Source organism: Oryza brachyantha, chromosome 11 (genome assembly GCF_000231095.2).
Source record: "Oryza brachyantha chromosome 11, ObraRS2, whole genome shotgun sequence".
NCBI classification, from domain to species: Eukaryota; Viridiplantae; Streptophyta; class Magnoliopsida; order Poales; family Poaceae; genus Oryza; species Oryza brachyantha.
Genome location: NC_023173.2, coordinates 37,341 through 55,521, shown reverse-complemented (window position 1 = coordinate 55,521; position 18,181 = coordinate 37,341). Strand labels below are relative to the sequence as shown.

The window sequence follows — 18,181 nt, the reverse complement described above, 5'->3', positions numbered from 1 at the left end:
ATGCACGTACCATAATACAATATAATTAACACAAATTTTATAGTGTCTATTATGCAAATATTATACTATCCCGTGATAGAACCGTCAATGAGGGTGCAGGGTGCGTTCAGCTCCAAAAATTTTTAGGAGAGATGTCACATCGATGCGTAGGATCACATATTTAAAGTATTAGACGTAGTCGAATTACAAAACAAATTTCAAATTTCACCTGGAAACCATGAGACGAATCTTTTGAGTCTAATTAATCCGTCATTAGCACGTGTTAGTTACTGTAGCACTTATGGCTAATCATGTACTACTTAGGCTCAAAAGATTCGTCTCACGATTTCACCCGTAACTATGTAAATAGTTTTAATGTTCATGTATATTTAATGCTTTATTTAGATCTCTAAAGATTCGATGTGATATTTTTGGGAAAACTTTTAGGAAACTAGATAGGGCCTGATACAACCAAGTATTATACATGATATACACACACATATATATATATACACACACACATATACATACATACATATATTTATGTTTATAAAAAATATATAATAGAAGATTCTCTTCATCTAATATGGTGCACACATCTTAAGAATATATGACATGCTAAGATTGCACGTGTACATGAACATACGTTCTAAAAATTCACTTTATATACATATACGCACACATAGAGACGTGCTACGGTGAATCATGACTCACGTACTGCTCCGTGAGTCATTATCCAAAAACATATCAAATTACATACAAATTTTGATACATATGGTATAATAAATTGTTTATATCAAAATCTTATACAATGCAATTTTTCTTTCCATTTTTGAAAACTTTTAAGTGTTTACTTGAGATTTTTTAGAAGTGACTATACGATATTAATAAAATAATCAATGTTTTTTATCATTTTAAAAAATATAGAACAAATACTTAAATATCTCCGAAAATATTTTTTTATCAAAAGACAGTGAGGGAAGCCCCTACGATTTAATTGTATTAATAAGAGAGAGTATTTATATGAATGGCCCTAAGACCTAATAATTTATTGCATGCTAATAAATTTTTGATATGAATAATTTATTGAGCCAAATAAATCAATATTTGGAGATGTTTTGTTATGTTTATGGATCGTGACTCACAGCCACCCACCGTAGCAAAATTCATATATATATATATATACATATATATATATACATAGATATATATATATATATGTATGTGTGTGTGTGGAGGATTACAACTTACAAGTATCCACGAGAACATGCTATGCACACCGGTGGTCTCCTAAAATGTTTAAAAATTATAGAAAATAGGAAGTTAGTATTATGGAAAAAATTATGATATAGTCTCCCCAAACATTTATTTATTCCACCCAATTTAGTTGGTTTTTGTTTATAATATGATCGTAGAATTTTTATTTTTAGAAAATTTTAACGATAGTCACGCTACAAGATGCCCAGTCAAACCATTATATAATGAATAGTTGTTTCACTGGTTTTTGCACAGATGCTCCGTTCCCTTCTTAAATTTATCAATAATTTTGATTTGTATCAAATTTAGGTGTCAATACTTGTATCACGTTTCGATGTATAGGCTATAGCACAATAGCGTGTCATAATGACAATGAAACAATGTATCGCTAGCCATCTAACAAACCGCAAAACTTTAAATCATCAATAATTTGAAAGAAAAATTAGAAATTGATATGTGTAAATTATACTGCTACATTGCCATAAAATATTTTTGTACTGTTACATTTAAATTCATTATCAATATATCGGTAGAGTAAGTAATGATAAAACATATGTTTATTAATTAAAGACTATCTAAACTACTCAAAAGTACAATCATTCGTCCTACCGTATAGTCCTCCCGCTGCATGAGTAGCATAGTTGTCCTCTTTCAAGCAATTTTACAATTTTTAAGTAGTTACCGAGAGATACAGGTATATGAAGATATCAAAATTTACATGAAAAAAGTGGTGCCTCTTAGTAACTTATCAAGGACGGTAAAATTACTCCCCTCTTTCCCATATGGTATGTAACAATCGTAGTATCCAATGGTTTTTAATTCATCAATATCTCTGCGTATGAATTCAGCGTCCCTAAAAAAGTGTTATATATATGTTGTTAGCCAGTATGAAGCCAAGAGTGTGTCACAGCCATATAGTTTTGGCCCACAAATTTTTTAGCATGGTGATTTTTTCTGATCCATGGGCTCGTAGTTCTAGGTACTAGATCATATACTTCGATGACCACATACTATTATCACTAATAACAAATTGCCTGGTAACTAGACTAAGACTAAGAATAGGCATGTGAATAGGACTAGAGAAGTAGAGTTTAGGAGAGCAACGGGAGGCACAAGAGACAGTAATAGGAAAAAGAGGCATATTTCTCGGTTCCTTGTTCATCGATGATTATTCCGTGTATATTGCCATTTGTGCTAGCATCCTAGCTGAGTGGCCGGGTCTAGGGCCAGCCCACCTAAAGGTCCATCATCCATGATATTCCTCCCTTCATGAATTTGCCTTGTCCGTAAGTCAATGTAAAGGCCACCCGGTTTTATCGTAAGATAATTTGATAAGTCTCTACTTGCTACATGTAAACATGGCATCTCCACCTACCAATATCAACTTGAACATGAACTATATTTGTACCTAAACTGTGAACACAACCATGCATGAATGCAGTAGACTTCCTATCGGACAAATAAAATAGTACATTAATAAGACAAAAATGAATGAGAATGAACGAACCAATGCAGCAATGCTTGCCCTATTGTTTCCTCAAAACTTTTCGATGCAGATGATGTTTGAGTGAATACAGACCTGTTTTGCAAGTCTAAATTAAGGAAATAATCTATGAAAAAAAATCAATCAATGTAGCTAGCTAGCTAGGCGGTGATGAGCAGTGCAGGTAGGTGTAGAGGTCGATGGAGGAGACGCCTATGTAGGTAGCGAGCTGCTCCATTTCGTTAGCATCACACATGTGGAGGTTCACGCTCGCGCCACCGCATGTCTCATCCCCAGCCAGAGAAGCCTGCATTTCCGGCCACCATTCCGGCACAATGCTTTGGATTGCAGCATAAGCACCATTAATTGGTGGCTCATGTGCAAGTGCATCGTTACCAGATGAGTTGGTGACGAAGCGCCCCTTCACTCTCGCCCTCCCTTGTGCAAGCCTCTTCCGACAAGCATACTGATCAATCAATATCGAATAGGAGTATATTCACATGCATCAGCTTGCAATGCAATATAGCATACTATTGGAGTATTCCATCCATTTTATATAATAAGATGTTTTGGTACTACCCATATTCTTTCGTAGATCAATTAATATTATATATATATGTATGTTTAGATTTATTAACACCCATATAAAATCGAGGAAAAAATAGAAGATCTTACAATGTGAAATATAGGTACTGGTAATAAGTAGAAATACTCACGGTGATTCTGTTGCCAAAGTTTCGGTGCTTGCGCTTGCTTCGGTACTTTTCGATGCGCTCCTACCGCTCCTCTGCGCTGTACCCCCCCCCCCCCCCCCCCCCCCCCCCCGCTAACTGTAGCAGTTCACGCTCTTGCAATGGCGGAGATAAGATCGAGCGACCATTGATGACATCCAAAGAAGAATAAGAGGAAGAGCGGCTCTTGTGGTGCATGGTGCTCCCCTCTGGTTACATTTGTTGTTTATGTGTTGGCTATGGCACGCTTTTATAATCCTGTAATTCGTGCTGAAATTAAAACTAGAAACTACTTAAAATTTCTTATCCCTATGTCTCTCTCGTGAAGAATCATGTAGCTGGCTAGTTCAATTGTCTGTCACTGAGTTAATAAGCTTTAATCACGTTTGCTTTTTAGCCAAGGAATTCGTTTGTTGCCAGTCCACCATACATATATGCATGCCACATTGTATGAGCGGCCAGCTGGCTGTCCTATTTGGCATGACAGGTGTATGCTGTGAAGTATACAGCTGGTTGTAGATACACACAAGTCACTGCAAGTTATTCTAGCCGTTGCACATTATTTTATTTCATAAATAAACCATGATATTTAATACATAAGTAACAAAACCATATCATACGTGTAACATGTAGATATGTATAGGAAGACGGTGTACATGAATAAATTGAAAATATAAAACACTGATTAACGCACTGACAATTTTGAACCGGATTCTGAATCAGAGCAATGTTTGCATGAGAATTAAGCAGCAACACATATTGGTAACATCGTTTCACATGCAACTACGCGTGTCATGTGCACGCATGGCAATGCTGCCTCTAGCTTGGTGGTTCAACATGCGTGCGCTATGCAGTCACCTGTTCAGTACACAGGTGGCCCGACTACTGCCTCGTGCACGGTGGCTAATCTAGTAGTGGTTGGACACCTCGACCGACGACCATACATGCAAGCACGCGTGGACGTGGTACATCAATATATATATATATATATATATATATATATATATATATATATATATATATATATATATATATATATATATAAGTACTCCTTCCGTTCTATAATGTAAGTTTTTTAAGCTCTGATTGTATTAATTTGTTGATCAATATACATTATTTGTATAATGTTAGATCTAGATAATACTAGAAAATCTTACATCGTAAAATAGAGTTAGTTAAAAATAAATCGATCAATTAGAACTCTCACCCAAATCAATGCAACGGGCTAACTCGTGTTGATAACGATTTGAAAAATTAGTGACCTATTTGCATCGATCTGGAGAAGACATTTTTATTGATCTATTATACGCACATAAAAACAGTAGATGAACAACACACACAAACGTAGGGAGAGAAATAATTTTTAGGGAAAATTTCAAGGATGCCATTATAATTCTACAAAATTGGAGATATGTCATCATGACCCACATGTCATTGACTCATGCGGGTTCCACATGTCATGTGATACCAATGAAATATCTCCAACTTTGCAAAATTATAATGGCACGTTTGCAAATTTTCCTAATTTTTATTTCTTTTCTTATGGATATATCAATCTCTCTCAATCTCACCCTTGCTAGGGAAGAGAGTTATATTAGAATAGGTATAAGTATATTCGGTAGAGCTCATTTTATCTGTAACACGAGATAAATCGTATGAACAATGCAGGGTTACCTTCTCTGGTTTGTCACGAAATTTAATTAGGGCGACCAAAACTGTGTTCGTTCCTTGTGTTTGCCAAACAACTTTGTTCGTTTATTATACTTGTCTTAAAGGACAAGTTATTAAAAAAAATGTAGCGTAATTAATTAAGGGAGAAAAAACAAATTGTTAATCAGAAGCAGAAGCTCCCTAGCTAATTGTTGGATTTTTGTTACCACTGCCGGCCACGCACTATAGTCGATCGTATATACAATTCTTATGCTTGACTCGATCAAACAACAATTACGGGTACGTAGTTGCAAGAAACTAATTAAAATTGGATTGGCGACGGACGGATGCTGCTGCCTACTCCTTCTCATTGTTGTCTATAATACTACAGGATAGACGATACGTACAGAGCGAGTGATGCGCAAGCCCAACGATCGAGGACGATACGATGAGTATGCCGTTGCGCCATCGCCGCACGCTCTCCGCCACCGTCGTCGACGAAACCGTCGCTGCTGCGGCCACGCTCGTCGGCAAGTGGCATCCAGATGACGACGGCGCCTCGCTCTTCCTCCACGCCTCCGCCTCGGAGGCTGACCACTTCCTGCACGCCGCCCTCGACCTCCACCGCGCTATGCTCTTCTTCGCCTCCGACCCAACCAACGCCCACAACGGCAACGGCCTCGCCCAGGCCCATCACCTCCTCGACACGGCCATGCGGAGGCTTCAGCTCGAGCTCCGCCTCCTCCTCTCACCACCAGCCCGCGGGGAACACCATGCCCGCACTCTCCACGCGCTCGCCCAGGCCATGATGACTGCCGGCTATGGCAAGGAGTGCATCTCCACCTTCAAGGAGCGTCGCCGCGCAGCGATGGCCGCCACCCTGCGCCGCCTACATATCGTCGTGCAGCTCCACAAGCTCACCTGGGACCAGGTCGACGACAACATACAGTCCTGGCTCGCCGCGGCACGCGTTGCCTTCTCGTCCGTCTTCCCTGCGGAGAAGGAGCTTTGCGACACCGTCTTCGCCGGTGACGCGTCTGTCGGCGACGCGGTGTTCGAAGACGTTGCCAGCCACCAGGCCACAAACCTCGTCGCCGTCGCTGAGGCCGCCGTGGCGCGAGCGCGCCGCGCGCCGGAGCGGTTGTTCCGTGTGCTCGACGTGCACGACGCACTCACCGAGGTCCTGCCGGCAATCATGTCCGTGTTCGGGGACAGGTCAGAGGTCGCGAAGCGCGCCCGCTCTGTTCTGTTTAAAGCCGGTGAGGCGGCACAGGGAGCACTGGGCAGCTTGGAGGCGGCCATCGAGAAGGAGCCGTCCAAAGCCACGGCGGCAGGCGGCGCAGTGCACCCGCTGACGCGCTACGTGATGAACTACCTGGTGTTCCTGGCCGACTACGAGGGCGCCCTTGATCGCATAAACCAACAGCCGTCCATCGGTTGGCTGCTGCGGGTGCTGATGCGGAAAATCGAGGCCAAGGGCGGGAGCTGCCGAGAGGTGGCGCTCAGGCACCTCTTCCTCGCCAACAACACGCACTACGTCGGAAGGAAAGTGCGCGGCTGCAACAAGCTGCAGCAGGTTCTCGGGGATGGGGATGATGAGGAGTTGGCGAGGGCGACGCGGCGTCACGTGGAGGCGTACGTTCGCGCGGTGTGGGAGAAGGTGCTCAAGGCAATCGCCGCAGCGGACGGCGTGGAGGCGGCTTTGATGGAGACCGTGGCGATGCAGGACAACTGGGTCACTGCAGACCAGTCGATGGGCGACGCGCTGAGGGCCGCGGCTACTGCTGCAGTGGTGCCCAAGTACAGGATGTTCTACCGGCGCCACGGTGCGGCGCTGCGGCTGACGCCGGGGGACGTGAACGCCATGATCGGCGCTCTGTTTAATGCCGCCTCTCATCCTGATCGACCATGATTTTCAACACTAGCTAGCTATACGTTTAATCGGGTATTTTTTATTGGATCGGAGCAAATCTCTTTAGAAAGAGGAGAGAGTTGGATTGAGAGAACGGAAAGTAGAGAGCCAGTGAGCTTCACTGTATCCATTGAGCACTTGAGTTCATATTAAAAGATCTTTGATTGTGTTTGCTACTCTTGAAGACGAAGGTCTCTCCTAAACTGATAGCGATAAAAACCAGCTTCCGTACTAAGGAGCAGTACATAATAAATATGAAATCGGATCTAGCTAGTGGTTTCCTATTGGACGTATAGCTAGCTAGTGTTGAAAATCAGAGATTTGCTTCGGTCCAACAAAAGGTATCTCGAGGTACCAAATCGTTTCCCATCATTAGATCTGGCTGAGTAGGATGTGCACTGTTAGATCTAATAATTAGAAATGATTTGGTACCACGAGGTACTGGTACCTCGAGGTGTTTTTTTGTTGCTTTTTGTTACTTTTTGTTGGATTGAAACAAACCTCCTTCCAAAATCACTATCACAAAGAGATACCACCGAGGTAGAGAATGAGGATGAGCTATTTGGCTTTAGATAGGTGTTTCTCTTCGAAATCATAGCCCCACGGGATGGAGTGATGGAGGAATTTAAATATCCGAGCCCTCTAAACTAGCCACTATACACATAATAGAATTTCATTATTTCAAACTAAACTTCCAATGTATTCCAATATCTCAATATAGGATTTTGCACATATGAAAATTACATTAAAACCTAATGAATATTATGTTATTTTTCTTAATAGATGCAACAAAATCGAATCAACTCCAAACGGAACTTTCATCAGGAATTAATTGAATTTCCATCCTTAATGGAACTTCGGATGTTAGAGAGGTAAATTGGGCAAGGCTCTTTGCTTGGAGCTCATTTTTTTATTATATTAGACATTATGAAAAGCTCACTCAGATGGCTATCCAACCAAACCTAAGCTAAGCTCTAAAAGCACTCAAAAAGGATACATCAAAACTTGGTTTTCACTCATGTTAGCACTTGGGTAGATCAATTTGAGCACCGAAACATACACAAACACATCAACGTTGTATACAACTTAAAAGGTTGTAATTTTATACTTAATATATTAGCTACATGGCATCATCTCTATCCACTGTAATATATTAGCTACGATCGTAGTAACTACTCGGTGTGATCGAGATCTCTAGGCATCAACTGTTATATGTTCTATTAACGATTTTTTGCACGCATGAGTTTAGGCATCCATGTGGCTGACCCTCAAATACTTGGCTTCTCACTTAATGTAAATTCCTCTTGTTAATAAATGTATGGCATTGTCGTGGGTACGGCCAAAAATGTTGTGTCTCAAATTTAGGATAAGCTAATTATGACAAACTTTGTAAACTAAACTTAGGTATATTGCATCCTTAACCAGATTCCATTTATAGTTCCATGCATGCATGCAAATAACACCACACACAAAAGACACATTTTTAAAACTATCCTCACACTTTGAATAACTGATCGATGCCCTTAGGCCATTCCTTACAGAAATAGCTCTTTGACCATTGTCTAATACGGATTGCTTAAATGTAAGTTTCTAGACATGGCCACATGGCATCCTTCAAATTGGAAATGGCAGAGGATACTATCAAATATGAAGAGGTTCGTTGATTTCCTTGTATCAAACCTTATTTCGAGGATATGATTTAACTGTATATGAATAATAGTGATCGTCCTTTTAGTGTAAGAAATTGAAGCACAACCATCAAATGTTTCATTATTTTTCATGCTTTTCAAGGTTTTATTTCTAATATGTGATTGGAAGATTTTGTGTAAATTTTACACTGGTTGCATGCAGGAATATGTTTCAAATATGCGTGGAATGAAACTCTTTGCATGCCAATGGAGCCCTTTAAATAATGAATCAAAAGCTCTAGTCTTCCTATGCCATGGTAATCCAAGCTACTAATAATATGCTACTCTGAAATTTTAAGTGCAGTGGTAGCTAAACACATGGGATAATTTGTTGTTATACCCTCTTACTATCATTCTATTTGCTCGAATGTTTTAGGATATGCAATGGAGTGCAGTATTTCAATGAGAGGTAAGTAATATAACTGTTGTTGTTCCTTCAATGTAATTATATAAATTAAAATAGCTTGAATAAAGTGCTGAGAGATATTTTATGGCCCTTTAGGAGCTACCATCAAGTATTATAATCTATAGTGTAAATTTATGGTATAACTTAGTATCTTGATCTTGATCTTGATCTGAAAAACTTAGCACTAATTTTTTTGTATCTTACAGTTCCTATATAAGGATTATAAAAAGCACATTTGTTGATTCCAAATGAACATTACACAAGTGTAAATATATGTGACATGTTAAACAATAATATGATATCTTTCTCTTTTTTGCTTGTGTAGTTTTATTTTAATTATATATTAATATTAAGGCATAACAAAAAAAACATTGAACTAGGAGTAAGTTGATGGATTATTGATCACTCAGGCACAGGCAGGCGCTTGGCAGAGGCTGGATTTGTGGTGCATGGGTTGGATTATGAGGGCCATGGAAAGTCCGATGGTCTTCAAGGCTATATTAACAGCTTCAACGATGTTGTGTCTGATTGCTCCAGTTATTTTACAACTATTTGCGGTATGTTGAACATAAGTTAATTGGCCTGACTCATACTCCCTCCCATTTTATTTGTAGGACGTTGGTTAGTTCAAAATTGAACCAACGTCATACATTCATGCATGGAGGGAGTATTATTTTGGATATTCATCCCATCTTTGTTGCAAAGTTAGCCTCCTATAAAAATAAATGCCATTTAGTGCAAGTGATAGTGTTATAATGAAATAGTATGTATTTTTTATGTCTTATATGCTTAATTTAAAACTATGTATTATGAGCAAAGGAGGTATGTTGCAAATTCTAGTTCTAAAATCATGAAACCGCACATTATTGATATCCATGTTTGTTAAAATACTATCACAAAATTCAGATATGATATATGTCATTAAGTACATAGGGAACCATATAACTAATTTCAATATTAAATAACCTTGTCTAACTACGCCTCTCCATCTCCATAGTTTATGGAGCTAGTAAGCCATACATTGGACAAGATTTTAGTTAAGAAAAATATAATTATATCGGTAATTTACTTAGATTAGATGTGAGTTTCAAATAAAATTATATTATCTCCACAAACGAAGATTCTCTTTTGAAAGTATTTTATTTCTCTTTTGAGAAAATGATACATGTAGAACTACAGAGCACTAGAAATCCACACACTTTCCTAACAAGTATTACATGTATATATAAGAAGATTGATACGAGTGGGGATTGATTATAAAATTTAGATTGAGAAATATATCATATTTCTCCTTTGTACTAGAGAAAGCAGAGCACAGGAGAAAACAGAGATTCTTGCTTGGCGAGTCAATGGGGGGAGCAGTTGTTCTGATGCTTCACAGGAAGGAACCCACATATTGGGATGGCGCCATTTTGGTTGCCCCCATGTGCAAGGTTGCTTACTTCAGTGTTCTCTAATAAATGTGCATTATCCTCTCAAAAAATTGTTTCAATATTTGACGACATATGTACTTCCAACACCAATTTGGCAGTATATCAATATTTATGTGCTTTGTAGCCTCAAGGTACTTGCTTTCTGCTAGTTGAGTGTAAATAGGCCTAGAAAATATCAAATAATTTTATTGGATAGGTAAAAATTAATCAATTTGCCAGACCACATTTTTTTTAAATCACATGGGGACATGCATGCAGAAAAATTAAAAAGAGACATTATGCTAATTAGAATAATAAAATAAAGAAGGAGAAAAGTACCGTCGACTGGTGCTTTTCTTTTTTTACACATGCCACGCGGCAAGTTTACAGTTTCTCCTTTTCCACCAAGTTTTGATAAAATACCCCCCTCCCCCAATTTTATTTGTTTGACGTTGGTTACTTTAAAATTGAGTTAACCAACGTCATACATTTACATATAGAGGGAGTAAGTAGGAAAGCACTATAGGGTTGCAAGGATGCACATGAGACATCTTGTGGTAATATATGTTCATAAATTTCATTGAGTTGACCATGACGACACCTGTGATTCAGATTGTTGAAGATATGAAGCCTCGTCCAATTGTGATAACAATATTAAGCAAGCTAAGCAATGTGATTCCTACTTGGCAAATTATTCCCAGCGGAGATGTGATTGACAGGGCAATTAAAAACGAGGAATGGCGTGCAGAGGTATGGGAAAGAAAAAAGATATGAACCGCATTGAATTAACATGAAAGCGTAGAAGGGGCGAGGGATCATGTAGTTGATCTATCGAACTATTGTTAAATTTGTTGAGACCATTAGAGAATAGAGATTAAATTCTAGCATATGCATGATTGATGTTTTGGAGTACAAGATGTGAATAAAAATGAAATCTTGTGGATGTAACAAACCCTTTGCTCAATCCCAATCCCAACGAAACTCAAAATAGGCCACCAAACATCATGCAACCCTCATTCCTAATTTCTCATGCAAATTAAGTAGGAAAACATATCTCGTATTACCAATTCCATGTATGCATGTAGCTCCAACTACATGAAAGACTGGGTATTAAGCTATACCTGGCATGCATGAATTTACCCGCTCCAAATTCCCTGATTTCTCTTTTGGAGCATGTGTTGTCCAAAGGCTTGATCATTCAAGAATTTGAATTTGAATTAAGCCACTCACTTTAGCATATGCCTTTGGGCAGCTTGGACTTAAACTAGCCTATGCATCTTTCTCTCCTAGCTGCCACCATGGCCATACTCCTAGAAGATTGCTTGACTTCATGCCCTTAAAAACCTCCAGCGATCTATGCTTACATCACTTCGTTTTAGTCTCATCAAACTGTCAATAATTTAAATTTATATTTATAATTAGGTAAGAAACAATCCTTATTGCTACAAGGGAAGGCCAAGGCTAAAGACAGGCTATGAACTTTTTATGGCAAGTTTGGATATCGAAAGCAACCTTGACAAGGTAAAGGCAATATTCGACGTTGAATTAATAATATCATAATGAGTTGAACTTTATGGATGACATATTATAGTTTAGTCACTGATGTATTGTTTATTACAAAAATAGCTTTGGTCGTGGTACATCCATACTTTTCTATTTTGCTTGTTTGAGATATATAATTGTAAAAAAAATAGCATTTCTCAAGACAACTGGTAATTATAAATAGGTAAAATATTTTCATCACTTGGTTAGATATCCACTGCTTTCTTGCATGTGACCTAAATAATTATTGAAAAAAATGAAAAATATATATTAATATAAGATACATTAGTCCACAAACATACAAATTCATATTCGACTTCTACAAGTTGTAACAAAAATAATAAATTTAACTGTGAATGAGTTTATACTAGTTTTGGTTTAATTTGTTATTTCTACGACTCATAGAAGTCGAATTTGAACTTACATATTTATGCAATGATATTTATATGTTATATTTATCCATCTTATCATTTTTATGACTATTTGCATAACATGCAAGAAATAAGTGGATATCCACCTAAGCGATGAAAATCCATCTCCTAATTAATAGACCTTTGAAGATGATTTTTTATTATATACTTGTGAGTGAAAGTCATATCTATATTATACAAAATAATTGCAGGTTACGCTGCCATTCATCATAGTCCATGGTGGTGACGATGCTGTGACGGATCCGTCAGTGAGCGAGGCACTTTACACGTTAGCGGAGAGCAAAGACAAGATGATGAAGCTGTACCCGGGGATGTGTCATGCTCTCACGTCCGGTGAACCCACGGAAAATATTGACGTTGTATTTGCAGATATCATTAGGTGGCTAGATGAAAGGGCATCATCACCGCGAGCTGCAATTCTATAAGGCAATTCTCAATACAAGTTTTCTAAAGATTTTAATCTTATCAATATCATACCACATAGATAAAGATAATAGTATAACATGGAATTTATATGACGAGGGAGTGAAGTTGGGTTTTGTAGGGATAAAACTTAGGGTACACATTTAACTAGACTATGAAACTAGATTGAAACATCCGAGAAATTTGTTTTATCTCTCCACATATTTAAATCAACTTCCATTGTTTCATATTATAAAACATTTTAACTATATCTAGATTTATTAGTATACATATATATAAATTTAGTTAATATTATATAGTCTTATATTATGAAACATATGTAGTAATATGTTAGTCACACTGAGAGTTTATTTGATTCGTGCACATTTTTGATGACATGACACTACAGAAAACCGCGTAACAAAACCTTGTACTGAGAAAAGCTTAATAATTAATTACATCCTAACTGAACTGAAGACATCGTATATCTCAAAACAAGCAATTAGCGGCACTTAATTTTGTGCTTATGTATAATAGCTAATTAATTGAAAACATACTAATAATTAAGGTCATGCATGCATGTTCTTTTCTGATTCTTGGATTTGGATATTTTTTTTAAAAAAAAATTCCATGCTTCACCAGGTTGCAAATGATCTGTTCCATGAATTCCGAAAAAAAACACTATCTAATAATTTTTTAAATACTCTTACGAAAGCTTTAAATTTGTTAAAAGTTAATTCATTTATTAATACCCTCAAACAACTAGCTAGTATGCTATCTCAAACGGTTTAATTAATTACAATACGTAGTTTGTTGGTCATGCAAGGTTTGAATTTGGAAGATACCGAACACCTTAATTATATACAGGCCGGCAGGAGGTTGATGTTGACAGGCATCGCGAGATAGGGATACATATAACTGAATGATCCTTCAACAAAACATCAAATTAGGCTACTAACATGCCTGCGTATCTATTCGGTGACATCATAATTTCTGAAATTTCTCTAACATTGATTAGTATTGTCGTAGGTGGTAGCTAGAAATTTTATTCTGCCACATAATAGACTAGAGGCTAGCAAGGATGATATTAATTTGAGTATTTCCAACATTAATTAAGTTATCATCTAGGATAAAAAATGATGTGACAAGTGAATAAATGAGAAAAGAGAATGAAACCATGTCTTATATGAGACATGGTTTCTACACAACATTCAAGATATCCTGTGAGATAAGTAGTATTAAATTGAAGTATAGAATAGTGATGTTTGTATTAGAAGAGTAGTGTCTAGTACTAATTTCTTCGATGACGTAGAATTTATGGAAACTACATCTAGTGTTATGGTTTGAGAATGCCCTAAGAGTACGTGATGTCAAGTTGGTATAGCTCCAAATCTCTTCAATTAACCGTGAAGGATATATGAATTAATGAATGCTTGGTGCAGTATGACTGTGAGCTAGCTGCATATGCGCGCATATATGCCATTTCAACCTTTCATGCTCTCTGCAGCCATCCACCGATCGATCCATTCTCCACAGCTGGTCTTTTGAAATGTTCGGATGGTCCTGTAATTTGCATTAATTGATCGCTGATCTATTCGCCGCATCCCATGTATATATGCACTGTGCATTAATGGATATAGCAGCTGCTAGCATCCACACACGTACGTTGTTTCCGTGCGTATCCAGGTGGAAGACACCCAATTTATGTGTACGTTAGATCATCGATGCATGGTAAAGAATTTCAATTCCATTGCAAAATTACACTAGTTCGTTACGGATGATCAATCGATATCAACATCGATGGTTGGATGGATGCATGGATAGTGAGGTCAGCTAGCTAATTAAGTTAGTTTGCTCCAAAAGCAGTGGAGCAGCAAGAGTGGCCACTAAAAATATTTATGGTTGAAAGAAACAAGCTCCTACTTTACTCCTCTACTTTATTTTACTTTAAAAAAATATGCAATTGCAGACCTAACAGGACAGCGCGCGGTTGCTAGCGATCGAGCTGATGGAGCTCCAACTCCAATATATATATGGCGCATGCACGCGAGCGATGCATCGATCATAAGCTGCGGATGATCGATCGATGCATATACGTTTCATAGATATATAGGTGAGTACGTACTAGCGTAACGTACGTAATCATCAGAATATGCCATCATCGCCGGCCACCGACGATATAGCAATCATGGCTCAGTTGCAGCCTCGCCGCCGCTGGCGCTCCTCACTAGCCTCGGGCTTTCGCGCCGCCCTGGCCTGCACCATCGTCGGCGTGGCCTCCATCTACGCCCCGCCCGCCATCCGCTGCCACCTCACCTTCCCGGCCTTCTCCTACGTCGTCACCGTGATCATAGTCGTCGACGCCACCCTCGGCAGCGCCGTGCGCGCCGCCCTCAGCGCAGTCCAGGCCACCGCCATGGGCGCCGTGCCGTCCGTCCTGCCGCTGTGGCTGGCGCACCGCACCGGCGCCGGGGAGTCGGTGGTGGCGACGACGGTGGTGGTGGCGCTGAGCACGTTTGCAGTGGCGCTGCCGGGGTCGGGGGCGGTGGCGAAGCGGATAGCGCTGGGGCAGATAATCATCATATACGTGGCGAGGTTCAGGCAGGAGAGCATGCGGCGGTCAGATGGAGATGGGGCGGTGCTGCTGCACCCGGCGAACGTGGTGGCGTGTACGGCGCTCGGGGTCGTGGCTGCGCTGCTGGCTGTGTTGCTTCCCTGCCCGCGGCTGGCCACGCAGGAGGTCAGGGCCAACAAGGCCGCCTACTTGGAGATCGCGGCGGAGAGGGTCAGGCTGCTGGCCCACGCCTTCCGTTTAATGCAGCTCGACGCTGCTGCAGGGTCATCGTCGTCGACCTATTGCTGCGGACGCCGGAGGCAGTGGGTGGCCGCCTGCATCATCTCGCAGGCCGACCGCGCGGCCTCCGCAGCCGCCCTCCTCCGCCGCCGCATAACCTCCGCCCAAGTATATATACTATACTATACCATACTATATATAATATATACAGTAGTATACAACACATATATGGTCCGGAAGAGCCGTCAGAATCTAGTGCTAAATTCTGCCTTTCATACGTAATAATGATTAATATTTAGATATGGAGTAACTAATTAACAACGTCGTCCGTCGTAGCTAGTGGATGCATGCATGCGTGACATATATAATATATATGATGAACAAATCTTGCCCCCTGCCGAAAAGAGATGCGATCGACAAACACACTAGCTTAGCTAATGAGTGGCCCTGCGAGCTGCACTAATTAGTCTCAAGTACATAGTAGTTGTACAAGCTAGCACGCACTAGAAATCTAGTTATCGATACCAAGGAATCCTCGTCAAAAGTTTATACTAGCTTGTAGGAAAATGGTATAATTTGATTTATGAGCAATTTTATTGTGCTTAAGAACATATTAGGAGGTATCACTGCAAAGATTTTGTATCTCAAAGTACTTTTGAGTATAAATTTTGAAACATAGAAGTATTCTTTTCTAATTAAGAACGTTTAAATTACCCTTGATTCATATATATATACTAGATGAGTAGAACCAGGAGGTAATTATATCATGATATCATCGTAATGACAGTAAAAATGCTCGTACTTTTAACTATAAGTAATTAATTACTATATACGTGCATTACAGGGTGATTTGCAGTGGGAGCGAATGCCGGCGCTGCTGAAACGGTGGTGCAGGGGCGGCTGGGATGACGATGAAGAGGATCAACAGGTGCACGACTTGATCGAGATGCCTCTGCGAGGGATGGAGATGGCCTGCATCCAGATGCAGATGCAAAAGCGTGCACCCAACAGCAGCAGCAGCATCTGCCCAACACCAACACTAACATGGCTGCAGCAGGCCACGGACCAAGTACGCGTCACCCTGCTCACAAGACGCAGTTGCAGCGGCATGGAGATGGCCAAACATGAGTATGGGTATGGAGTTGTGGTGCCGGAGCAGCTGCCCCCTTTGGCCTTCCTCTTCTGCATGGATCTCCTCCTCCACGGATCATCATCATCACCTCCTAAGCTGCAGCTGCTGCCGCCTGCAGACGCAGCCTCCCAATGCGATGGAAACACCAAATGCGATGAAGAGCAGCGCGAGCAGAGGAAACACCACCCGTGGCCTTGGCACAAGGAAGCAAGGACGACAAGGCTGGTGGTGGCGGCCAAGTGCGCCTTTTCGCTGGGCCTCGCCGTCCTGCTCGGCCTGCTCTTCAGTAGCGACCACGGCTTCTGGGCGGGGCTCATCGTGGCCACCACAATGGCGACAGAACGCGAGTGGACCTGGGCTCTCGCCATTGCGCGTGCCCACGGCACTGCCCTCGGCTCCGTCTACGGCGCCCTGGCCTGCCTCCTCATCGACCAGCGTCGCCTCATGGAGCTGCGCTTCCTTGCCCTCCTCCCCTGGCTCATCCTCACCGCCGGCTTCCTAAAGCGCAGCCGCGCGTACGGCCCTGCTGGGGGCGTTGCGGCAGCGGTGTCAGGCATCATCATCGTGGGTCGCCGCTACGACGAGCCACCCATGGCGTTCACCGTGTCGCGCCTGGTGGAGACCTTCATAGGCCTCGCCTGCACTGTCGTGGCCGACCTCGTCTTCCAGCCCGCCGTCAGGCCATCCGCCAAGGCCACGAAGCAGCTGGTGCGCTGCCTCGCCACCCTGGCATGCTGCTTCAACGACGACGACTCTTGTGGTGGACAGACGTCGACGAAGGTAAAAGCGGTGCAGGAGCAGGTGGCCCTGCTCAAGAGATATGTGGCAGAGGCTGCCGGCGAGCCCCATTTCCTGTGGTCGGTGCCATTCCCCGCGAGCTGCTACGACAAGGTAGCAGGGAGGCTGGACAGGATGGCCCAGCTGCTCTCCCTCTACACGAGGGCGCTCGCGGTGACACCACCAGCAGATGAGGCGGCGGAAGCAATCCACCGCTTCCATGGCCTCGTCTCCGCCTCCCTCGAGCACACCAGCGCCCTTCTCCACCGGCCCAGCGACGATGAGAAGCAGCCCAAGGACCTGGAGGCCGGCATCCGGCTCAGCAGCTGTTGCTGCGACGACGAGGAGGCACCGGAGACGTTGGTGCAGTCGTTCCTCGGCCACGCCTTGTTGCAGCAGCCACAACAGCAGCAAGGAGCATCAGCCATGGCTTCGATTGGGTTCTGCATGGGCGAAATGGCCAAGGATGCCCTGCAGATGGAGGCTGACATGCTCGACCTCACTCTCTGTTCCTCTCTTCCTCGGCATATCACTATAATTCATTAGGATCTCTCTACCATATATGTTTGTTTGTGTACAACAACA

General features: G+C 41.4%; 3 protein-coding genes across 5 annotated transcripts; all 3 read left to right on the top strand.

Annotated features, from left to right (window-relative positions):
* The first annotated feature begins 5,548 nt into the window (after nt 1–5,548).
* Nucleotides 5,549–7,012, top strand: LOC102718332 (exocyst complex component EXO70A1-like). Its single transcript, XM_006665071.2, has one exon. It carries the CDS (start codon nt 5,549–5,551, stop codon nt 7,010–7,012), a length of 1,464 nt encoding a protein of 487 aa, XP_006665134.2.
* A 1,516-nt stretch (nt 7,013–8,528) lies between these two features.
* LOC107305540 (caffeoylshikimate esterase-like) lies at nt 8,529–13,081 on the top strand. 3 transcript variants are annotated; one of them, XM_040528929.1, is made up of 8 exons: nt 8,529–8,667; nt 8,864–8,957; nt 9,077–9,109; nt 9,517–9,663; nt 10,409–10,539; nt 11,131–11,268; nt 11,941–12,039; nt 12,683–13,079. In XM_040528929.1, the coding sequence occupies exons 1-8, from the start codon at nt 8,617–8,619 to the stop codon at nt 12,914–12,916; spliced, it is 927 nt and encodes a 308-aa protein (XP_040384863.1). In that variant the 5' UTR covers nt 8,529–8,616; the 3' UTR covers nt 12,917–13,079. The 3 variants fall into 3 exon arrangements, with proteins under 3 accessions (XP_040384863.1, XP_040384865.1, XP_040384864.1); XM_040528930.1 differs by lacking the exon at nt 8,529–8,667 and adding an exon at nt 8,671–8,748 and having other exon boundaries at nt 12,683–13,081; XM_040528931.1 differs by lacking the exon at nt 11,131–11,268.
* A 2,000-nt stretch (nt 13,082–15,081) lies between these two features.
* Nucleotides 15,082–18,142, top strand: LOC102704861. The gene is made up of 3 exons (XM_040528653.1): nt 15,082–15,855; nt 16,532–16,756; nt 16,985–18,142. Exons 1-3 carry the CDS (start codon nt 15,082–15,084, stop codon nt 18,140–18,142), a joined length of 2,157 nt encoding a protein of 718 aa, XP_040384587.1.
* The last annotated feature ends 39 nt before the right edge of the window (nt 18,143–18,181 follow it).

Bases quoted from the DNA above. Each gene is read 5' to 3' on its own strand.
- LOC102718332 (XM_006665071.2), top strand. From the start codon at position 5,549: ATGAGTATGCCGTTGCGCCATCGCCGCACGCTCTCCGCCACCGTCGTC.
- LOC107305540 (XM_040528929.1), top strand. From the start codon at position 8,617: ATGGCATCCTTCAAATTGGAAATGGCAGAGGATACTATCAAATATGAA. The intron at 8,668-8,863 runs GTTCGTTGATTT...GGTTGCATGCAG, and splicing joins ATACTATCAAATATGAAGAG to GAATATGTTTCAAATATGCG. The intron at 9,664-10,408 runs GTATGTTGAACA...CCTTTGTACTAG, and splicing joins TTATTTTACAACTATTTGCG to AGAAAGCAGAGCACAGGAGA.
- LOC102704861 (XM_040528653.1), top strand. From the start codon at position 15,082: ATGGCTCAGTTGCAGCCTCGCCGCCGCTGGCGCTCCTCACTAGCCTCG. The intron at 15,856-16,531 runs GTATATATACTA...CGTGCATTACAG, and splicing joins GCCGCATAACCTCCGCCCAA to GGTGATTTGCAGTGGGAGCG. The intron at 16,757-16,984 runs GTACGCGTCACC...GATGAAGAGCAG, and splicing joins TGCAGCAGGCCACGGACCAA to CGCGAGCAGAGGAAACACCA.